This window comes from Mauremys reevesii, linkage group 3 (genome assembly GCF_016161935.1).
Source record: "Mauremys reevesii isolate NIE-2019 linkage group 3, ASM1616193v1, whole genome shotgun sequence".
NCBI lineage: Eukaryota > Metazoa > Chordata > Testudines > Geoemydidae > Mauremys > Mauremys reevesii.
Genome location: NC_052625.1, coordinates 38,440,910 through 38,465,556, shown reverse-complemented (window position 1 = coordinate 38,465,556; position 24,647 = coordinate 38,440,910). Strand labels below are relative to the sequence as shown.

The window sequence follows — 24,647 nt, the reverse complement described above, 5'->3', positions numbered from 1 at the left end:
TCACTACAGTCTACAAAAAGGAACACTTCTGTGTCATTGTTTTGTCAAAGTATTGCTGTTCACGGATTCACACAATGGCATAGGCAGTGGCAATACTAGCTTCCCCACACTGCCTTGATCATCTGCTTCAATACTGATATGGAGGAACCAGGGTCCGGATCCACAAAGGGACTTAGATGTCACTATGCTCAGCATCAGAATGCCTAAGTTTTAGGTGCATTGAAAGTCACTGGAATCCACAAAATCTGAGTTACCCGCCTAGCATCCTTATGCAATGCGTGGGGAGAGGTATGTGCTGGAGAATGGGATCTGCAAAAGCCAGTAAGTTAAATGAGGAGCTACCTAGGCTACCCAGTAGAAAATGCTGATGAAAAGGGTGTGTCCTAAGCGTTGCCCCTCTCACAGAGTTAAGTGCCGAAGTCTGGGCTGTAGGGAAATGTCTCGGGTTGTGATCCAAAGCTGGAAATCTCTCTGTTGGAGTCAGGCGGCTAAGCTGTTTCTTGTTAGCCAGGTGCCATTCTCACTCAACGCAAAACAGCTAGGTGTGGGAAGAAGAAGCTTCCTTTATAAAACTTAGTCTGGTGATTAGGGTACTCAACTGGGATGTGATAGATTAGCTAGATAATGAGAAGAAAACATTTGAACAGAGGTCTCCCGCTTTGCAGGTGAATGGTCTAACCACTGGATTGTAGAGTGATTCTCACTCTCTGTGCCCCAATTAATATTTAAGGATTTAATTAAAGTAGAGTGAGACACCCACATCAGAATATCCCTTAGTCCAGTGTCTGACTCAATCATCTGAGAGCTAAAAGATCCCTGTTCAAACCCCTTCTTATTGGGCAGAAGGGGAACTGAACTGAGGTCTCTCTCATGCCAGGTAGGTACCCTAACCAATGGGCTAAAGATTAGACAGAGGAAGAGGTGGCAGCCTCCCTCTTTCCCAGAGTTGAGGATCATGCTGGGGCTTAGGCATGTGATAGGCATCCAGATGCCTGCCTGAAGCAACTGTAGAATGCCCAAAGGCAGCTACTTAGGCACATAGGGGATTTTTACAGTGAAAACATAGGTGTCGAGTGACTTTATGCACCTACAGGATTAGGCAGCAACCAAGTGAGTGAGGATTTTGTGGATCACAGTGGTTTTTAAATCTGAGATTTAGGCACCTAAGTCGCTTTGTGGATCTGGTCGCAACTCTGGTGGCGAGAGAATAGTTTACTCACCAGTTTTGTTTGCTTACATGTTACAGTAGTTTTGGAGGTTAAAGTCTGGTAGTTCTTGTGAAGTGGGTGACTGTTCACCATGAGCTAGGCTGAAACTATCATCTCATTTCACAGAAACTATCAAGCAACCTTTGGATGGTGATGCTTTCTGGTCATTATCAACCTAAACTAAACTTTGAATTGTTAACCTAGAACTGAAAGGCTCTGTGCCCCATTTACAATCACATGCAACTTCCAATTCGTAAAGTTTTGAATCAAATAACATTTAATTGGGCTTTAAAACATCTTTTTAGTACTGGTGAAAAGTCACTTGTTTGTTACTTAACACTCTTTATTAGAAACCCTGACATCTCTACACTAGTAGATCTCTAAAAGACCTTGCCTGGTGGATTTCATATCCCATTTATACAGGTCATGCTGGCCTTAAACATTAAGTGAGATAGGACCTTGGCCCGTTGAAATTTAGCTCTTTAATTCTTATTCTCCCAACAATTTTTAATCATTGTTTTTTGCCACTATTACATGGCCCAACTGCTCTGCAAGGGCTTACAGTTCTCAGGTACCATGGTGATGAGTGCAGTATAAATTGCTATATAGTTCCTATCTTTCATCCTCTGCTTTTGAGACTGTGGCTATATCTACACTAGAGATCTTACAGCGGCACAGCTGTACTAATGCAGCTGCGCCCTGTAAGATCTCTCATGTAGCCGCTCTATGCCATTGGGAGAGAGCTCTCCTGTCGACATAATTATACTACTTGTAACGAGTGACGGTAGCTATGTCGGCAGAGGAGCTCAGTATCACTTATCTCGGCAAAACTTACGTTGCTCAGGGGTGTGTTTTTTCATATCCCTGAGCGACATAAGTTTTGCTGACATAAGTGGTAGTATAGACATGGCCTGTGCTGTGTTTTTTTTGTCTTCTGTTTTGTGTCATGAATCCTCAGTGAATTTTGTATGAAAAGCTTGAAGTGCTTAAAAGTGACAAAATGAAACAGGAGTGAATTTACCACATTTCCTGTAAAATGATTGTGGAGGTTAAAATGGAATGGAACAAACTATTTTAGGGAAAATATGAAGATCAATGTTAATAGCTAAAAATGAAACTGAATTAATTATGCTTTGAAACAGTATTTTTAGCAGGTCCTAAAGTTTAAATTTTTTTTTAAAGTAGGTTACATTTTAATCAAACAAAAATGGTTTTGAAGAAGAAGAAAGAAATTCAAGTTGATGCATTCGTTCTTGAATGCCAAGAGCTTGAAACACTTCGGTGTAAGTATTTTTTCCCTAAATTAATTTGTGTAATTTGTCTGTTTGTAGAATTACCTGAATACCTACTAAAATTGATTTTTTGTTTTTTATTTTTTTAAATGTTTTGTGTCTGAGAATAATTTAAAAAAAAAAAGGCTTTTTAGCTTGACAGGCTTCAAAGGAGTCCTATTCCATCCTCCTTCTGAAGAATCTTGGCTGTTACTTATGGGTGTGAATGGATGGTTTAAAGTATGAATGGACCTTTTAGGTGTATGAGGGTTCCTAAGGAGAAAAACACACAAGAGACTTTAAATAACTGCAAAATAAGGTATTCCTGTATTTCTCATGATTCTTGGATTTTCCAAGGCCAGTTTGATTTGAAGAGGTAGTTCAGATACTTTTAGAATGTTGTATGTTTGGTGATCAAACGTGATACAAGTTTTCAGTAGTCTTTGTGAAAGAAATTAGTAATAAAGACAAATATGTTTATGTTATTGAGAATTTTGACTTTGTACCTTACAATTAGGAACATAGGAATTAACACATGGATCTGGGATCCATGTAGTCTAATATCTTTTCTCCAGTAGTGGCCAAAAGCAGATGCTTCTAAGGAAGGTTAAAAACACCACATTAATCAAATATGGGATGATCTGCTTCTGACATTAAGTTCCATCCTGATCTTAGGGTATGTCTATAGTGTAGTTCAACATCCTCAGCTGACCTGGGCTCGCAGGACTCAGGCTATGAGGCTGTAAAATTGCAGTGTAGGTCTCCAGCCAGAGTCCAAATGACTGCATTGTTAGTGGCTTGTGCCCTAAAGCATGTGGTTTAATATCACTTCCAAAAATTTTATCATTCATTACAATAACTCTGGATAGTTTTGTTGTCCATGTACATGTCCAGTCCCTTTTTGAATCTTGCTGAGTTTTTGGCCTCAATGACCGTTCTGCTTTTTGGATATGTTAAAATAGAATGAGAGAAACTTAAGCACCTCCCTTCTGCTCCCATATCACTCTTGTGTTCTGGGAAGAAAATCTGCTGCTAGCAGGTCCTTTAGTCCTTAGGTCTGGGCTGCTGCTTCTTGTCCTCTCCCCAAAACCCTTGTGTAGGACATGACATGCTGTTGGCTATAGGGACACTGGGAACAAGCAGCCCACCAAAATTAGTCTGAGATGAATGTTTTCTCCTGTATTTGGCACTGTGTCCCTGACCCAGCACAGAGAAGTGACCAGGGGCTGTGGTCTACCTATGCAATTCTCTTTACAGGCTTGATGCCTACATATTCTGATCTTAGAAGCTCTGCAGTTGGCCCTTTTCTGAGTCACTCCAAGTGACTTTTTAAATATGAGGTCTGAACAGGCTTTTCTGTTTCCTTTTGCTTTTTTTCTTTGCATTGGGTTTTGTCTAGTTGAACTTCCCATTTAGCATGGGTTTTCCCTTTTTCAGCATGGTGGTTCATTTTCTTACATAACGTACATGAATATGAAATTTGTGCTTGTGTGAGTGTGTTTTCAGGATCACCTCCTTACGTTCTGTAAAAGTACGTGTAGGAGTACATTCTTCTAGCCACACAGATTGTTTTGCAGAATAATAATAGGCTGATTCTGGCTTTAATGTTTATCTACTATTTTCATATAAGTGCAGTCGTTTTTGCTCTGTGAAGAACTTGGCTAAGGGTTAAGGTCTATACAATGTATTGAACATGTAATGTATTCTTATAAGTGCTAAGTATTGTTATGATAATGAAAGGCTTGAGAAAGCGACAGATTAAGTGTAGGGGGAAAGGATAAAACAATAGTGATATGTTACAAATATGATATAATTATGAATTGTTTACTGGTTCAGAAAATCAATTTATTATTTATTACATGGTTCCCAATTAAAGACAGCTTCTTTTCCCAAATAAAATGTAGCATTTGCAGATGCTGAAGACCAAAATCTGGCTTCTCTGCTGTTGCACTGTGTACAGCTGTCTGATGGCATCCATCAAATCTACTCTATGAAACAGGTACATCTTTGCTAATATTAATTAATGGTAAATTGTAACTGCTAATTTATCATGATACCTGAGAATTTTCTAGGCACCAAATAGCAAGAGCTATTTTTAATGTACACTTGTCTTGTACATTTTAAACATTATTAGGACCAGTTTAAAAGAACAGTTGGTATTTCTCCACATGTATTAAAAGTTTAGTCTGATTTTTCAGAAATGCTGATATACTTCAGTGGGAGCTGGAAGTGCTCAGTGCCTCTGAAATCAGACTATGCGAGGTGTCTGCCAGCAGAAAAAAATACAGAACAGGAAAAATTTTTGAACCTTTATTCTGACAGTTGAAATTTGGTGGCAGAAAAAGAAACTTGTGAAGTAAATTCTTTTAAATTTTAGGTAAAGGAGAATTTCATTTCTTTTATGTATGAGTACATAAACAAAAGTTTAAACTCTGTGTATGGTTTTTAATTTGTTGATCACAGATTGTGACATTATTGAAGAAGATGGATAGAAACTCTGCATGTAGCCCCATGATTAAATGCTGTTTGGATATTATTGGAGTGATGTATTTTTCACTGGGCGCAAAGAATCCCTTGAAAAAGGTGTTGGCAAGGTAATTAATTGGATAGTAAATAAAAACCCTTTTTTGTTTTTCAAAAATAGTAGAATTTTAGCTAAGGATGAACATCTGCTGCCACAGAATATTTCACTTAACTTTCAAGTACTTTATTGTATTATAGTTCCATTACTGACATTTATTATTATAGTAATAAGGATGTGGGTTGTCCTTTCTGCCTTAAAATTAGCTGGCTTCTGTAGAAATGATAGATTTATGTTGGTTGATGAATATGATTTATTTGGGCAGGTAAATTATTTGATTTATGGTCTGAAGGTATACTCCATGAGTAGAAATGGTAGAATGTGAAACATAAAGAAGTAACATACATGTAGGTACTATAAACTGTATTAAAATATAACTTAAAAATGACATTTGGGTAGAAAATAAAACTTGTTTCCACAGTCAAAGATGAATCTTAGTGTCTGTGTTCCATCTAGTTACAAATAGTTTTATTATGATAGCGACTATGGTGGCACATGCTTATGCTTCGGTATTGTGGAGGTGCTGTTGTATGGTTTTCATTAATTTTACGCCTTTAATATGTTTGTGGTTTGGGATCCTGTATTTAAGTGTTTTAATTTCATACACTCCAAAACATAAGCAGTAAGAAATTATCTGTGCTCCAGCATACAATATAAAGCTTCAGTTGTGCAATGTATTCTGTGCTGGTGCCCCTCTTATAGCTGCACAAAACTCCATTGACTTGAAGTAATTGGGAGCCTGTGTGGGATGGGAACTTGTGTGTGTGCATGCACCAGAATTAGAGCCTGAGGCCTTGATTTTGTGATGAAATGTGCGCTGGTGGACCTAGGCTCATGCAAGCACAGAAATTCAACTCCACACATTTTTGTGCAGCATCTGATCCTAATTCTGTAGCTGTGTGGACCTGATCCTTTGGTGCTTATACGGGCTAGGCTCCCACTGACCTCACGGTGGGCCTCAATACTGCTGGTGATCTGTAGATTAAGGTATGATGCTTGAGATTTGGAATTGGTGCAGCAGTGACTTAGTGGAAAAACCATGGGTGAAATCCTGCCAAAACACCTATTGACTTCACTGGGATCAGGATTTCATTTTTGTGTCTACTGAAGGGATAGAAGGGAACAAGAATCCCAAGGAGTCATGGGGAGTAGAAGTCTTCTGGGGGGTTTGAAATCTCAAGGAGGTAGGTGGTCTGGGAGCGTGGGGAAGAACTTACACAGAGGCACCTCACTGTTTTTTAGAGACCTGTTTAAATTTTGATATAGCCATATCCAGGCTCCACTTAGTTTTAATCCACCCTGGATTTTATTCATACTGTCCTAGGAGAATGAACAAATACTGCAGAGTCTTGGTTTGGAGTAATTTTAAAAACATTAAGGAAAGGCAAGTAAATACTATTAAAAAGGAATCCAAGGTAAGCAATATGAGAATTTAATCTGATACGTGCTCCACTTAGCGTGTTTGTTTATAAGACAACCCCCCAAGATAGTTAGGTAAAAATATGTATGATCCTTTCATAAGCTGACCCTATATTTCAGGGGTTGGCAAACTTTGGCTCCTGGCCCGTTAGGATAAGCCTCTAGTCACCTGGACGTTTTGTTTACCTGGAGCGTTCAGAGGCATGGAGCCCATTGGTTCCCAGTGTCCGCGGTTTGCCGTTCCCAACCAACAGGAGCCACTTCCCGCAGCTCCCATTGGCTGGGAACGGCGAACCGCGGCCACAGGGAGCCAAGAGGCTCCGTGCCTGCAGACATTCCAGATAAACAAAACGACAATATATTAGATATTCAATTCAATGATTCCATAGAATTTAAAATAATCAAATTTTGGTGTAGACCCGTTTATAAGCCGATCTCTGCTCTTTGATGTGTCACTTTTTTACATTCGGCTTATGAACGAGTATATATGGTAATTCCTTTAATATAGTGGCTCTATCCAAAAGCAGTAGTTCAGATTAAAGAATTTAGGACTAGTTTTACCCTTTGTGTGTATGTAATTCATTAAACGCTTTCCAAATGTCATTTTAAAATGATGTTTTTGGTTTGGATACAGCAACAAATAGATTTTAATTTAAAAAAGAACAAACTTTGTTTTCTATAAAAGCATATCACTGAAAGTCATTTGGTTCATGTTGCTTTAAAAACCACTCTTTTCTATTGTGAGGAACTATGTGCCAGATTTAAGATAGGAAGGAATTTCTTTGGCTATTATAAACCCCAATAAATAAAGGTTCATAGTGGAAAAGCTGACATGCATATATGCTCCACTTTCAAAATTAAATTAGAATGTGTCATATTAAATAAAATATTTTAATAGGTTTAAATTAATAAAGTTAAATAGGTCATTGTCATAGAAACAAAATATTATGCTGTGTGTTTAATTTGAATTCTGAGTTAGAAAAGGGGCGAAGGGCTAAATCTAATAGCTCTATATTCTAATGGAACCTTGTGCGATTAAACAAAATTAATATAAAAAATCAAATTACAGAACAATCAACTATTGTCCAGTCAGAGGTGAAGTAGTAAGGCTGGCAGATATTAAATACATTTGTATTTAGTACAGTATTCTGGATTCCAGCATGTAAGGGGCTGGGACTCACCACTGCGGTGCCCCCTGCTGGATGTCCTGGGGATCAGCTCTGTTAGTTATTGCGCCCTCTTCTGGTGGTGTTTCACCGCCGTCACTTCTGCTCCAAGTGGTATTTGCTACCTTTTCTAGGCCATTGTTAGCTCTTTTTATTTGTTTTTGTTTTGGACATTAAATGTAAAGCCAAGATTAATCTTGCTGTCTTCTTTGCTTTCAAAATTTACTTGAGAAATACTTTGATTCCCCAAATATTTTAACTTTTTAAACATCTGTATTGGGAGCTGGACTCTCTTTACTTCTATTCCTCCCCCCCCCCCCGAACAATATAATAGCAAGGAAAAACCACAAATAGGATGAATGGCACTCAATAAATAAGTTATTGCGATGAGCAGTCCAAATGCATTCTGTGGGGACAGATGAAAGGTTCGGTTGTTCCATCCCATGGGAAAAGAACAGGGAAGTCAGGAACCTCCACGAGTTTGACCTGGTGGAGAATCCAAGCAGTCGTCTTCTCGGGTGGGAAGCAGGAAAGAAGATTGGGCAGGAGGTGTAGCATCCCAACTTCTCAAATCCTAGAGGAGCTGTAAGGATGGGAATCCCTAGTGATTTGGATGCAGAGATATCTGAGTGGAGGGCTGATTTCCAGGTGCTTCAGTAAATTAAATTCCCATGTAGCACTGGAGTAACAATGGTAGAGAGGACCCAGTACAAATAAATATTGCTTAAGCAGCATTTACTTCTAGTCAGATATTCACAGCATAAGTGAACAGTAGAAGGCCTTTGGGTCTACCTCCCTGTTGTCTGTTCTCAAAATACAGAAAGAAAAGCCCACATGGAAGCCCCTTTGCTGGAGCACTTCATAGTTATGGATGTTTCAGAAACGCATAGTTAGGTGCTGCGTATTCATTGCTCCTTCTCTTTCATTTCTCCTTTTCCAAGAGAGAGGTGGTGGATCAAAGTCCCTTTCCCTTAGCCCAAGGTTAATAGCTGTTCTGTTTTGCACTGAGGTTTGTTTTATGGCTCTGAGGACTAAAGTCAAAAGAAATGCCCAGTGCTCTTAAAGAGCTTATCTGATGATGTCCAATTTATTAATTTGACACAATGTAGAATTCTGTGATAGGTAAAGAATGGGTATATAGGGAGATATCTCTGTATTTTTCTCCAGGAATGAGCAACAGAGTGGATCACTTGATGATTACCTGTTCTGTTTATTCCCTCTGGGGCACCTGGCATTGGCAGGACAGGATATTGGGCTAGATGGACTTTTGTCTAACCCAGTATGGCTGTTCTAATGTTCTTTGTTCTTTGAATTCCCTCATCAGTGTGTTATCTCATTGATGAGTCTTGCAGTTAAACAGTGGAAATGTGATAAAAGGTCTGATCCTGCAGCCTTTCATCAGGGGAAATTGCTATTTATTCCAGTCAGAATTTTTCCCTGAGTAATGACTACAGGACCAGACTCTAAATACATTTTTACTATAATCTAATTTAATCTAATGTAAATACACTTTTAAGATTAATACTGTGGATACTATTATTTCCTTGTTCGTTTCACAGTCTGAGAAGTAAATTTGCTTAGTGTTCACAGTGTATACACTAAATAAAATGTTTGGGGGAGAAATCCTGACTAGTTTGATTTCCTATGAGTTATCCAAATAGTTTGCACCAAAAATACTGTCCCATCTTCTATGCTTTCCCTCCTTATATATGAAAAGTAACTTTTATAATCTACTAATTTAGGGGACAATTAAATGCTGAAATAATGTTGGTTGTATTTTGAGTGTGAGTGAGTGCTTGGCGTCATATACATAAGTAGCTCCCTGCCCTAAGGATGGTAGTCTACTTTAACAGATGATACATTGGGTGACAAGCATGAGGTATTGAAGCAGTCTGAATCTTGCAGTGATCATCCCTGGAGGATTTCATGTGATAAGTGTTTATGTTTGAGAGGTCTCTTCTTTTTTGGGGCGAGGTGCGGGGATGTGTTACAAGGTTAGAAGAGATGAGGTGAGGGCGGCTACTGAAAATCAAAGGGGCAGCATGGGAGAAAATGAAAAGATGAGTGGTGGAAAAGAAGAAGAAGCAGTTAGCCCAGAATACTCCTGGGGGGATTCTGTGTGGCTGTTCACCCTTAGAAAATGCACCTCCACCCCTGCAGAATTCCTGTACTTCCCTGCTGAAAATGGGGGTGGAACAGGGCAGGGGGAGGGGAATGTGGGAGTGAGGGGAGGGGGATGGAGAAGAAAAGGGGATAGGGCAATTGCAGGGGGAAACGGGAGCCCAGCATGCGGTATCCCCTCAGCAGCAGCTGTTGCTCCCCTGTTAAACAGGCCCATCAAACCCTCACCCTGATAAGCCCTACCCCTCTATACCTGGACCCCTCACACCCAGACCCCCGCACTGATCCCCAAGGAACTACACCTGGACCCTCACCCCATCAAACCCCACTTCTCCAGCACCCGGATCCCCCCCCCCATCCCCGCTGAGCCCCACCCACCTTCACCTGGATCCCCTGCAGAGTCCCATTGCCCCTGCACCCAGAACCCCCAATGAGCCTCTGTGCATGGAGATCTCCCACTGAGCTGCCCACACAGAAACCTCTCACTCCACACCTGGATCCCCCCACACTAAGCCCCTCCACACTTGGATCCTGCTGGGCTGAGCCTGCCCACATATACCTGGTGCAGGAGGGCAGGGCCTGGCCCTGGGGTGTTTCTGGGGCAGGCTCAGCCCTAGTAGTGTATCCGGGTCAGGTGGAGCCCCCCTGTCGAGTCCCTGTACCAGAGGAGGTGAGGTGGGAGATCACTCTGAAGCCCCCAATACCACCAGTGGCCTGTGCTCCCCACTGCCATGCTGGAGCCACATTTATTTATTGACAAAATTTGCAGAATTTTTAATTTTTTGGTGCAGAATTTTTAATTTTTTGGTGCAGAATTCCCTCAGGACTAAGAGCGGCTTGGGAGAAGCTAATTTTTTAAAAACAAACGTTATACTTCTGGCTGTCATTAAAAATGCCTCGTGTCTTAGAGTAATGTATCTGAGACTTGTTTCTACCGAATACCTTTATACTTGCATTCATTTATGTTTATTTTTTTTTCAATGTTGTAAAATGCCTTAAACTCCGGTCCTGTAATTAGATCTGTATGGGTACATCCTTGCACCTGCACAAAACCCCATTCAAGTCATGGGTGCTCAATACAGGCCTGCATGGATCCAGTTGCAGGACTGAGGCCTAAGTTTTTCACCGATTTGGCAACTTTGATATTGAGGATGCTTTTTAATATTCTGTTTGAAATAATTGATTATTCTCTTTCTATTGTAGTTCACTAAATGGCCTTCCTGAACAACTTACGACTGAAGCAGTGCACAGTTTTGTTCGTTGTCTTAAAGAAGAACTAAAAACTACAGACTTATGCTTGTACCGAAAAGTAATGGACAATCTTGCTTCCTGTATGGAAAACTTCAGCCTAGGTATGATCACATGCAATATTATCTTTCATATTTTTAACTTATTCAATTGTGATTTGGAACTTGGTATTGTTTATAATGGTCTTGGTCTGATTGAGATTATTGTAAAGTAAATGATTGCTTCTAACACATACTTATTGAAATACATATTTTCCCCCCCCATAGGTAAAGCAAGTATTAACAATTTATTCAAAGAAGGTAAGGTCATGCTATTTCTGTAACAATACAATAAATGTAACTTTTTGATTTCTTATGTTTTCTTGAGACTACCTTAAGGCAGGCAGGAAATTTTAAATGTGCATAAGCCCCACTCTTACTCCTCTATGAAAACTCACATTCAACAAAAACTAAATGTGAAGACAATATAAACAATTTTTGAACAGCTCTTCTTAGTGGGCTTACTAGAAGTGAAAAAATTGCATGAAAATATTTTTCTCCATTATAGCTGGAACTTGGTAGATTCGTCTGTTTTTCCATGACTTTTTGTCTTTCATCTTCAATTCCCTTAGTTGCATTTATTGCTGGTCTGAATGAACAGATCTCAGTGGAACCTTTTCAGAGAAGGAGTTGCAATTAAGTGACATGAGGCATTCTCTCTCTCACACTTCCCCACCCTAAGGTTGGATGTGATATCTGTGAACGGTTACCAGCCTCTGCTAACCAAAGAGAAAGAACCAGGAACTGGCAGTGATGAATAATTTGGTCTACCAAGAGCACAGTTAATTATTGTATCATTTATTAGAGTCCGTTTCTAGACCATAGGGTAATGGCAACTTGATATATTGGAAAACTAGGTCTTTGTCCAGATAAAATTCGAAGACCCTAGGCCAGGGGTGGCCAACTGGAGCCAGATGCGGCTCTTCAGAGGTTAATATGCAGCTCCTTGTATAGGCACCAACTCCGGGGCTGGAGCTATAGGGGCCAACTTTCCAATGTGCTAGAGGGTGCTCACTGCTCAACCCCGGGCTCTGCCCCAGGCCCTGGCCCCACTCCACTCCTTCCTCCAAGGCCCCTGCCCCTTCCCCTGCATATGCCATGCACTTGCTTTTCCTCCTTCCCCCACACTGAGCCTCCTGCACATCACAAAACAGCTGATTGTGGTGGGCAGGTGTAGGAATGGAGGGTTAGGTGCTGATGGACAGCGCTGCTGGTGGGTGGGAGATACTGGGGGTCAGGGGGAGCTTATGGGGAGCTGCTGACGTCTTACTGTGGCTCTTTGGCAGTGCACATTGGTAAATTCTGGCTCTTTCTCATGCTCAGGTTGGCCACCCCTTCTCCAGGCTGTTGCAAAGCTGCATGAGTAAAGCTTGTGTGAGTGAGTTCCTTTCCTCCAGCAAGCTGCCAATCCTTATTTTGGAACCATCTCTTTCTCATCGTAACTTAAGGTTGCACAGCCCAGGGGAATTGTACAATTTTTATAATGGATTTTTTCCACTTCCTTTGAACACTACTCCTATGAGACTATACTGAAGTTCAAATTTGATTGATATGTACTGTTGTAATGTTGCTTCCATTTGGCAAATAATTTTTCTGTCCATGCACGAACCCTGCACGCACACATGTGGGACCAATTCATATTTGCAGTTCAGTCTGTTTTTAAACAAAATAATTTCTTACTATAATTTATTTTTAATAGTTCTTCAGTTTCTGCAGAAGTCTGTGCTTGAAATACAGGAGGAAAACAGGCAAGTGAAATTAAATGTGAAATGTATTTAGCTATTTCAAATCCACTCTTTGTGGAAGATACAGTTGACTATGAATATTCTTTCTGGTGACAATAAATGCCATAGTGATAAAGTTGATATGTGCAGTACTGTGCCATTTATAAAAAAAAAAAAAGGAGTAGGGAGTTTCGTATCCCATCCTGGTGCATGCTGGAATGTAGAGGAAGGCGGGATGAAAACCAGGATGTGTCAGTATAAGAGGCATAGAGACCTATAAATTGTGGGTACTTTCTTCATTACAAAATTGGATCTGAAGTGTGTAGTTCATGAATACCATTGAACAAAACTATAATGTGGTCTTCCACTTCCCATGTGATTTTTTTGTTTTAACTTAATGTTGTTATCAGATTACTGAAGTGGTTGTCATTGGAATTTACCCAAGAACCTAAAAAGGACATAATAGAATGTGTCCATTTTAAACACAGACTACCATTGAAGCTGCTGGTTTCTCTGGTAGATTCAACCCAATAAGTTGTTTAATAGTTGCACTTTGGGTTGGGGGATCATGCTTTCCTAAGGGCAGTGAAAGGGATTAAGCACTGTGTCAACTCCCTTCTCTGTTACACCTATACTGAAATTGGAGTTCAGCTGACTAAGGTGGGCCTTATATGTGCTTTGTGCAACTACAGTTGAATTGTGCATGTAGTGGTGTATGTTTCTTATAACCAGTAGCACTCTGGTCCATTCTTCTCTTCATATTAATGAGAATGGGACCTTAGCTTACATAGCAAGGGCTGAATAAAATCTTTTCCGTGTTAAGTTTTTAGTATTCCACTTGACTTTCCCTGCTCCATGTTTGTTAAAAAATGATCACAGCACGAGTTATCTTGACTTAGATAAAATATCAAAAGAAATTGAAATATTTGTGGCTGTTTTGTGATTAATATTATTGATTGTAACAATGCGAAGACTGATGAGATTTGTTCACAAAGTTATGCATTTGTTTAATCAGCATGCAATGAGGTTTTTTTGTTTTGTTTTTTTAAAGTGAAAATGCCTTGGACTTAGCTTTCCTGTTTTATTTTTATAATATTCTCAGTGGATAGAACAAAGTAAAAAACTTCCTTTCTGTAACTTTGGCAAAATATTTGCATGGGGGAAACACAAATTTTAGTTGACTTTCTTCTTTTTTTTTTTTTTTTCCTTTTCAGAAAGCTTAGTGGAAATAGTATTGCTGAAACTCGACTGATGCATGATTTATTGATGGCCATTAAAGTTTCAATGATGCTACTACAGAAAGTACAAGAAAATTTTCAGGGAAGTCTTTGGAAGAAACCTGGTTCTCTTGTTTGGCAAAGTATGTGTGGTTTACTGAAGAGCTTCTCAAACTTTTTAATGAATGGTAAGTATCAGCAGTTTTTAAATATTATAAAATTTGTTCTTAGTAAGAAACTGAAATAGTTCTTTGTTGGAAAAATTTGTCTTTTGGACTTGTCCTCCTTCAGTCTAAGTCACTGAGCATTGTACTGATTCTGGTAGCTTACTAAGTTCCCAATCGTACTGCTATTATCAATTCAGAATGAGCAGAATGTACAGAGGGAGAAATGAGACTTATCAATTATAATGAATAAATATTTTTGATGAGTGAGTGGCATTTCTGTTATCTTTCAAACTTTAACAAATAGGTTCGGTGAGCATTGCCAGACTTTTATGTATGCAGAAAATTTGTACCAAATAAATACAGGGTTGTGCGATCAGAAGCACAGGTACCAATGTCACAGAACTACTAACTGGGGTATGTAACCTATCATTTAGTTCAGGTTCTGTGCCAGATGACTGGAGGGTAGCTAATGTGACACCATTTTTTAAAAAAGGCTCCCTAGGCGATCCTGGCTTTACAGGCTAGTAAGCCTAATTTCAGTATCTGGCAAATTGGTTGAAACTATAGTAAAGAATAGAATTATTGAACACAAAGATGGACACGATTTGTTGGGGAAGAGTCAACATGGCTTTTGAAAGGGAAATCATATCTCTCCAATCTATTAGAATTCTCTGAGAGAATTCTTTGATTCTTTCTTTCAACAAACATGAGAACTAGGGTGATCCAGTGGATATAGTGTACTTGGATTTTCAGGAAACCTTTGAGAAGGTCCCGCACCAAAGGCTCTTAAGCAAAGTAAGCATTCGTGGGATAGGAGGGAAGGTTCTCATGGATCCATAACTGATTAAAAGACAGGAAACAAAGGGTAGGAATAAATGGTCAGTTCTGAAAGTGGAGAGTGTCCCCCAGGGATCTGCAGTGGGACCAGTGCTGTTCAACGTATTCATAAATGATATGGAAAAAGGGTAAACAGTGAGGTGGCAAAATTTGCAGACGATACAGAATTATGCAAGTTAGTTAAATCCAAAACAGACTGAGAAGAGTTACAAAGGGATCTCACAAAACTGGGTGATTGAATTTCATCTGTCATTTTGTTGCCCAATGTTGATAAATGCAAAGTAGTAAAAAACATAATCGCAATTATGCATATAAAATGATGGAATCTAAATTAGCTTTTACCACTCAAGAAAGAGATCTTGTAGTTATTGTGGATAGTTCTCTGAAAACAGCTGCTCAATGCGCAGTGGCAGTCAAAAAAGCTAACACAATGTTAGAACCCATTAGGAAAAGGATAGCTAATAAGACAGAAAATATCATAATGCCACTGTATAAATCCTTGGTACACCCAAACCTTGAACACTGTATGTAGTTCTGGTCACCCCATCTCAAAAACCATATATTGGAGTTGGAAAAGGTATAGTGAATGGCAACAGAAATGATGAAGGGTATGGAACAGCTTCCATATGAGGAGAGATTAAAAAGACTAGGATTTTTCAGTCTCAAAAAGAGTCGACTAAGAGGGGATATGATAGAGGTCTATAAAATTGTGAATGGTGTGAGAAAGTGAATAAGGAAGTGTTATTTACTCCTTCGTATAACACAAGAAGCAGGGGTTACTGAGTGAAATTAATAGGCCTCAGTTTTAAAACAAAAGAAAGTACTTCTTCACACAACACATAGTCAACCTGTGGAACTCATTGCTAAGGAATGTTGTGAAGGCCAAAAGTATAACTGGGTTCAAAAATATAATATGAGCATAGCAGACTCTGCCAGAGACTTCCTTTGTGACTTTGGGCAAGTCACTTAATGGCTGTTTTCCCCCCATATATACTGTGGGGATAATATTTTCCTACTTCACATGAGTATTTTCAGTATAAGTTCATTAATACTTACAAGGAACTCAGATACTGCGGTGATGCAGGCTATGTAAATAATTGTACATTCTGTCAAAAAATAAAATAGCATATTTACAGTTCTAATCATTTCTATCAAATAGAGCAAGCATTGTACAATGAAGAATGTTGGGTTATTTTTGTTTGTTTTTTTTCCCCCTCTATCATAAAGAAGGTCTCTTGCCTACTGTTCAGACTACCTCAGGATTGGCTGTCATTCTCTTTACTAAGACTATGTTTGAGCCTGTTGAAAAGTTACCTTGTTTGGTAAGTATGCTTCTTCTCTTAAACTAAAGCTATATCTATTTACTACTACCAATTCCTAGGTACTTTAATGTTCTATTTGTAATTAGTCAATAAGATTGGCATTAATTGATTTTGCTTTTGCAGGTCAGTGACTTGCTCCTCCGCTCAGTGAAATGTGCTAGTGTACCAGAGTGGTTTGTGAGCAGCTGTGGGTGCCTCTGTACTGAAGAGCTCTCTGATTCAGTCCTCCTCTTCCTTTGTCATGGAGCGCTGGCCATGTTAGAGTGGAAGAATGGCAGTATGGGTGAAAATGGAGAGAAATTACTCTTAGATATTGTGTTGGTTTTGTTATCTTTGGCTTCACGGTAGGTCTATTTTTTTTAATGCTGTTTTATTAACTATTTTTCTGACCTTTTACATGTTCGTTCCTGTTGTTGAAACCACATCTACTTATAATGGCCTGCAGTCCATGTCCTTTTCTGAAGTTGGAAATTTAATTACTCTTGTCCAAGTTTTGCCACCTTTAATACCTTATTCTGAGTAATCCTAATGATATCAATTCTAAAATAAATACAATATTTGTATATTTCATTGCCTAGATTGGGGTGAGCAAACTTTTTGGCCTGAGTGCCACATCGGGGTTGTGAAACGGTTTGGAGGGCCAGATAGGGAAGGCTGTGCCTCCCCAAACAGCCTGTCCCCCCAACCACCCCTCCCACTTCCTGCCCCCCTCCGAACCTCCAACCCATCTAACCCTCCCGCTCCTTGTCCCCTGATTGCCCCCTCCAGGGACCCCTTGCCCCAGACTGCCCCAGGGACCCCACCCCATCCGACCCCCCCTCCCAGGACTCCCTGCCCCTAAACGCCCCCCTGGACGCCCCTATCCACTCTCCCCCCGCCCCTTTTGGAATGTGGCCCTGCGAACATGGGCGGAGGACTCAGGAGGAGCAGGGGCAGCCGCGCAGCCGGAGAGAAGCGGCCGTTTCCCCTTCAAAGCGCCGCTTCTCTCCGTCCGGCTGCGCGGCTGCCCGGTGCTCCTCCTGAGTCCTCTGGCCGCATTCCTTGCGCTCCCGTCACCCACACTGCCCGCCTCCTCCCCTGCCCCTGCGGTGCAGCCCCTTCCCCCCACGGGGGGGTGCCCCAGTCCTGAGCTGCCTGAGTGCTGGGCCCAGGGGCCCCCTATTGTTGTGGGGAGCTGTGCCAGGGCACCCTGTGTTCACCCCTGAGCTGTGCTGCCTAGCTGGAGCCAGCCAAGCCACCGTGCAGCCGGCACGGTGATCCGAGGCTGCGGGGGAAGGAGGACAGCAAGGGAGGGGCCGGGGGCTCAGGTGCCGGGCAGGACAGTCCTGCGGGCCACTGTAGTTTGCCCATCTCTGGCCTAGATGTATTTGCAGTTTTCCACTGTTTCCTAAATGCAGAAATACGTAATTTTTCTTTTGATTTCGGTAGGACTAGTGTTGGAGTAAGGGATTACTCCGCGTGAGAAAGTGTGGCAGACTCAGTCCTTATGTAATAATGTGAATCTTATTTGCTAGATTTAATCTTTTCTGCAAAAGATTCTTGTTTTCTTACAGAATAAAAGGAGTGGAACTCTTAAAATGTGATGAATTATGTTGGAGTACTTGATGACCTTTTAAAATTGTCATCCCTATTAAAATGTGGATTAAAATATATCCCATATCCAGCTCCATCCTCTCTACCTAAGGGGCCAAGGAAGTGGTTACTGTTTTTTACATTATGTCATTACTATACTGTTTAATTTTTAATTTTCTTGTAACAAAGAAAACATTTATCCTTTTATTTTTAAAGTAGATGTAAAGTAATTATGTGAAAAATAGTAAAGCTGTTCAGATATATCAACAGATACTCAGTTCTTTATGGGCTTAGTATTGACTGGCTATTTGGACTATTTTAAAATTAAGACTACACCTCTACCCCTGTATAACACTGTCCTCGGGAGCCAAAAAATCTTAGCATGTTATAGGTAAAACCGTGTTATATCGAACTTGCTTTGATCTGCTGGAGTGCGCAGCCCGCACTCCCCCTCCGCCCCCCCCGCCTCCGGAGGACTGCTTTACCGCATTATATCCAAATTCGCGTTATATCGGGGTAGAGGTGTATTTGTCAAGACTATTTGTCAGGGAATTCTAGCAGTGATGATAATCCATGGTAAAGAAGACAGGGTGGTTTATTGCAGTGTTTCTCAACAACTGGTGCATGGACCAGCACCGGTCCCTGAGATCTCCTTGACACAGTTTAGGAAGGCAGCAAACTAGTCCCTGGTATCAAAAAGGCTGAGAAACACTGGAATTTGAGTTTTGATCCTGCCACTGACTCAGTGTGACTTGTCACTTAACTTCTTCGAGTGCTTGCTCATATCGATTCCAATTAGGTGTGCGTGTGCGCGTGCCACGTGCACGTTCGTCGGAAGATTTTTACCCTAGCAACACTCGGTGGCTTGGCTGGGTCGCCACCTGGAGTGGCGCCGCCATGGCACCGGATATATACCCCTGCCGACCCAACGGCCCTTCAGTTCCTTCTTACCGCCTGTGACGGTCGTTGGAACTGTGGAGTGCGGCTTTGCTGATCTCCACTTCCCTAGCTTACTTGTTGTTCTTTATTGTTAATTGTGTTTATAGTTAGTGTTAGTTGTTGTGTATGTATATAGTTGAGGGGGGATCGGGGATTAGCCCCTTTCCTCCACCCCGGTGCCGGGCTCATGCCCAGGTCACCGGGATTCAAACCGTGCTCGGCGTGCCAAAAGCCAATGCCAATAGGGGATCCCCACGACTCCTGCCTTAAGTGCCTAGAGGAATCCCACCTTCCTGACAAGTGCCGCATCTGTAAGTCATTCAAACCGAGGACGAAGAAGGAGCAGGATTTTCGACTGAAACAGCTCCTCATGGAGGCAGCACTTAGCCCTGCAACGTCGGTACCGAGCGCTCAACAGCCTGTATCGGTGAGGAGCGCTCCTTTGGCTCCGGACCGCTCCGGTACCGCGAAGGAGCCACGGCACCGACCCTCACCGCCACCGACGTCTGCTTGGCACCGCTCCCTGTCCCCGCGGCCCAGGAAACAACACAGCGCTCCAGCTGCTTCGTCATCATCCGCACCACAGAAGGAGCGCCTGTTGATGACGGATCTCCCGGCACCGCCGAGTGCAGCACTGCTGAGTGAGGCACCGTTGATTCCTGTCCCGCAAGGGCCGTTGAGTCCGGTGCCTGAAAGCTCCCCGGCTCACGCTGTGCTTGAGCTTGTTCTCTCATCTACGCCGGAGACCTTCTCCACAGCAAGAGAGCTGATAGCCATGATGGAGACCGCACGGCCTCAACCCCAAGCACCGCCGGTGCGGGTCATCCAGTCCATTGGGAAACCTGCCTTGGTGAGGCCACCCTCCGTCGGACCCGCAGAGAGACGTCGTTCAAGATCGCGGTCTCACCGATGCTCTCGATCACGCTGATCCCGCAGCCCCGGCGCCACTTGCAGTCCCGGCACTGCTCTCCATTGCGGTACCGGTCGCACTCGTGGCATTGATTGGCCTCCCGTTCGCCTGCCAGATACACCCGGTACCGATCCGACTCCCGGCACCGTCCACGGCACCGCGCATCTCGCAGCTGCTCCAAGCGAAGGGACTCGAGATCCCAGTTGAGCTCCCGGCACTGCTACGGTCGCAGGTCCTGGTCTCGATCGCGGTACTGTTACAGTTCCCGGTACCACTCCCCAGTGCCGTCCCGGGAAAGACCAACCCGAGACGTGGCTCCCTCTCAGGGTCTGTCAGCACCGCCTTGGCCATCAAGGCACACCTCGGTGTCATCACAGACTTGTAGCGTTTCCTATCCGCAGGATCGTGACTCGGATGTCCCCAGCCATATATTCCTTGAGAGCCAGGGCCACGAGCAAGGACTCCATCAGTGGTCGTTATGGACACCATGGGCGTACCACCAAGCCCAAGGTGCTCCCTCAGTTGCACCACGGTCTGCCCCGTTGGAACACCGGGCACCAGAGGCAACCGTAAGCCGCCCCCCCCATGGGTACGGATGAGGATTCGGTACCACCTGCAGACACCCAGGTCCCACCTGAGCCTGACGCTGCTCCTCAAGAACAGGAGCCCCCACAGGACCCTCTTGTCCCTGGCCTCTCCTCTTCCTCCTCGCCAGACGAGGCTGTGGCAGAAACATCCTCTTCCTGCCCTCCCCCAGTTGAGCTAAGGGCCCATCAAGACCTCTTGAGACGAGTGGCGCAGAATATGAATCTGCAGGTGGAGGAGGTCCCTGAAATAGAGGACCCTGTAGCGGACATCCTGTCTGCAGACACACCTACTAGAGTGGCTCTGCCGTTTATCCGCACTGTACAGGCAAACGCGGACACCATTTGGCAATCCCCAGCCTCGATTCCCGCCCCCACAGCCAGGGGAGTAGAGAGAAAATACATGGTACCCTCCAAGGGGTATGAGTATCTCTACATACATCCATCTCCTTGCTCCGTAGTTGTTCAATCGGTGAACGAGAGGGAGCGTCATGGCCAGAAAGCTCCTGCTCCTAAGTTGAAGGAGGCTAGGCGCATGGACCTCCTAGGCCGCAAAATATATTCGCCTGGGGGCCTTCAACTTAGGGTAGCAAACCAGCAAGCCCTCCTAAGTAGGTATAACTATAACACGTGGACGTCCTTGGGGAAGTTTACGGAGCTTCTTCCCCAGGAGTCCCGACAAGAATTTGCGGCCCTACATGAAGAGGATAAAAAGGTGGCGAGAACCTCCCTCTAAGCCTCTCTGGGTGCAGCGGACTCTGCTGCCAGGACTCTGGCATCAGGAGTGACGATGAGGCGTATCTCCTGGCTCCAGGTATCAGGCGTTCCTCCTGAGTTGCAACAAACCATTCAGGACTTGCCCTTTGAAGACCAGGGGCTCTTCTCAGACAAGACTGATCCCAGATTACAAAGACTGAAGGACAGTTGCGTAATAATGCACTTGCTGGGCATGCACACACCAGTGACCCAACGCAGGACCTTCCGACACCAGCTTCACTGTACTTACCCCCCGCCTAGGCCACGACAGGACTTCAGCAGAAGGCGTGGCTGAGGGAATAGACGGAGGCAGTCTGGCCCACAAGGGGGTCAAAATCAGGCCCCCCGTAAACCACTGGTGGGACCCAAACAGAACTTTTGATGGGATGCCCGAGGACGGCCCACCAGTTGTTTCCCCGGATCCTTCCCCTCCCTTTTACAACTGCCTCTCCCATTTCCTCCCTGCGTGGTCCCATCTAACTTCAGATCGTTGGGTCCTGCGCATGGTGGAGTTAGGATACCACCTTCCCACCCTCCCTCCTTGTCCCTCTTCAGGGACCCCTCTCACGAGCAATTCCTCCTACAAGAGGTCCAGTCGCTCCTAACCATTGGAGCCATAGAGGAGGTACCAAAAGACCTGAGGAGCAAGGGGTTTTATTCCGCTACTTCCTAATCCCCAAGGCAAAGGGAGGTCTACGACTGATCCTAGACCTGCGAGGACTCAACAAATTCATGATAAAGTTGAAGTTCCGCATTGTATCCCTGGGGACCATTATCCCCCGTCTTTGGATCCCGGAGACTGGTTTGCCGCCCTCGATATGAAGGACGCGTATTTCCACATCGTAATTTACCCACCACACAGATGGTACCTCTGTTTTGTGGTCAACCATCAACATTTTCAGTTCACGGTTCTTCCATTTGGCCTTTCTACGGCTCCACGAGTATTCACAAAATGCATGGCCGTAGTCGCCGCCTCCCTCAGGCGTCGTCGGGTGCACGTCTACCCGTACCTCGACGATTGGCTCATTCGAGGGACCTACGAGTCACAATAGAGACATCACCTGTACATTGTCAAAGACCTCTTCAGGAGCCTAGGCCTAATGATCAACATAGAGAAGTCTACTCTGATACCCACGCAGAGAATAGACTTCATCGGGACGGTTCTGGACTCCAATCTGGCCAGAGCCTGCCTGCCGCAGCCTTGTTTTCAAGCGATGGCTACAATTATTCAAGGCCTCCAAACCTTCCCGACAACATCGGCTCGCACTTGTCTCAGCCTAGTAGGTCACATGGCCGTATGCACCTTCGTGACCAAACACGCCAGGCTATGCCTCCGTCCATTTCAAACCTGGCTTGCCTCAGTATACCGGCTGGGCAGGGACAACCTGTATTCGATACTCACTGTTCTTCCGAATGTTCTAGGCTCCCTAACCTGGTGGCTAACCCCCACTTTAGTCTGTGCAGGGATGCCATTTCATCCACCGCAACCTTCGATGGCCCTAACCACGGACGCGTCATCTCTGGGTTGGGGTGCCCACTTCAAGGGCCTCCGCATTCAAGGCCTCTGGTCAGCTCAAGAACTAACCTTACACATCAATGTGTGGGAGCTGAGGGCAATTCGTCTAGCGTGCCAGGTGTTTCGAGAGCATCTCCAAGGCTGTTGTGTTTTGATATTCACGGACAACACAATGGCCATGTTTTACATAAACAAGCAGGGCGGAGCACGCTCCTCCCTCCTTTGTCAGGAAGCCATCCAGCTCTGGGACTTTTGCATAGCCCACTCGATCGATCTGGTAGCATCCTTTCTCCCAGGAGTTCATAACACTCTGGGGGATCACCTCAGGAGATCCTTCCTGTCTCATGAGTGGTCGATTCGTCCGGATGTTATCCATTCCGTTTTCCAGAAGTGGGGTTTTCCCCACATAGACCTCTTCGCCTCCCGCGAGAACAGGAAATGCCAAGTGTTCTGCTCCTTCCAAGGGTGCTTCCCGGGCTCCCTCTCAGACGCATTCCTGATATCGTGGACGAACCGTCTACTTTACGCCTTTCCTCCATTCCCGCTGGTCCACAGAGTCCTCCTCAAGCTCCGCAGGGACAGCGCCCACCTGATCACGATCACTCCAGCGTGGCTGAGGCAGCACTGGTACAGCATGTTGTTCGACCTCTCAGTGGCAGACCCAATTCCCCTACCACTCTGGCCGGATCTCATAACTCAGGACTTCGGCAGACTTCACCATCTAGACCTACAGTCTCTTCACCTCACAGCATGGTTGCTCCGTGGTTAAGCCGATCCGAGTTACGCTGCTCTGCCTTGGTCCAACAGGTACTCTTGGGCAATAGGAAGCCTTCCACTAAGTTGACATATCTGGCCAAGTGGAAGCGTTTCTCCTGCTGGTGCGCTCAACGTAACACTGTCCCCGCGCAGGTACCAGTTCCTACTGTCCTGGACTACCTCTGGTCCCTGAAAGAACACAGCCTAGCGGTCTCTTCCATAAAAGTGCATCTGGCAGCCATCTCCGCCTTCCACCCGGGGGAGAACGGCCGATCAGTCTTCTCTCACCCCATGGTTTCAAGGTTCCCCAAGGGCTTGGAACGTTTGTATCCGCAGGTTAGACGCCCTACCCCTACCTGGGACCTCAGTCTGGTTCTAGCCAAGCTTATGGGTGCTCCTTTTGAACCATTAGCCACCTGCTCGCTGCTGTACCTCTCCTGGAAGACAGACTTCCTCGTTGCTATTACTTCGGCAAGGCGAGTATCCGAGCTTTGGGCCCTGAACAGCGGACCCCCTGTATACAGTGTTTCATAAGGACAAGGTACAGCTGCGACCACACCCCGCCTTCCTCCCTAAGGTGGTGTCCGCCTTTCATGTCAATCAAGACATCTTCCTTCCGGTCTTCTTCTGGAAGCTGCACTCATCGCATCGGGAACAACAGCTGCACTCCCTAGACGTCCGCAGGCTCTCGTCTTTTATATCAAAAGAACAAAACCCTTTCGAAAGTCACCTCAGCTCTTTGTAGCAGTGGCAGACTGCCTGCCAGTCTCCCCCCAGCGAATTTCATCTTGGGTGACATCTTATATCCGCGCCTGCTATGATTTGGCTCATGTTCCGACTAGCCACCTCACCGCCCATTCTACCCGGGCTCAAGCTTCATCTGCCGCCTTCCTGGCCCATGTTCCCATCCAGGAGATATGTCGGGCAGCTACTTGGTCATCGATTCACACCTTTGCATCACATTACGCATTGGTACAACAATCCAGAGATGATGCAACATTTGGCTCAGCAGTTTTACGTTCTGCAACATCTCACTCCGACCCCATCGCCTTGGTAAGGCTTGGGAGTCACCTAACTGGAATCGATATGAGCAAGCACTCGAAGAAGAAACGACGGTTACTCACCTTTGTAACTGTTGTTCTTCCAGATGTGTTGCTCATATCCATTCCAAACCCGCCCTCCTTCCCCTCTGTCGGAGTAGCCGGCAAGAAGGAACTGAGGGGCCGTTGGGTTGGCAGGGGTATATATCCGGCGCCATGGCGGTGACCCAGCCGACCCACCGAGTGTTGCTAGGG

The 24,647-nt window shown here is 44.2% G+C and overlaps 1 protein-coding gene across 10 annotated transcripts in view; it reads left to right on the top strand.

The window, feature by feature from the left end:
- The window catches only part of THADA (THADA armadillo repeat containing), a 335,835-nt gene that overhangs the window by 4,825 nt on the left and 306,363 nt on the right, over positions 1-24,647 (top strand). For 7 of the 10 annotated variants that reach the window (XM_039529572.1, XM_039529577.1, XM_039529576.1 and 4 more), the window contains exons 2-10: positions 2,391-2,491; positions 4,384-4,478; positions 4,943-5,073; positions 10,970-11,118; positions 11,281-11,313; positions 12,752-12,800; positions 13,991-14,181; positions 16,225-16,319; positions 16,443-16,663. In XM_039529572.1, the coding sequence (XP_039385506.1) occupies positions 2,416-2,491; positions 4,384-4,478; positions 4,943-5,073; positions 10,970-11,118; positions 11,281-11,313; positions 12,752-12,800; positions 13,991-14,181; positions 16,225-16,319; positions 16,443-16,663 (1,040 nt within the window). In that variant the 5' untranslated portion in view covers positions 2,391-2,415. Of the gene's footprint in view, positions 1-858; positions 878-2,390; positions 2,492-4,383; positions 4,479-4,942; positions 5,074-10,969; positions 11,119-11,280; positions 11,314-12,751; positions 12,801-13,990; positions 14,182-16,224; positions 16,320-16,442; positions 16,664-24,647 lie in introns of those variants that run through there. The other 3 variants (XM_039529573.1, XM_039529575.1, XM_039529574.1) reach the window with 3 other exon arrangements.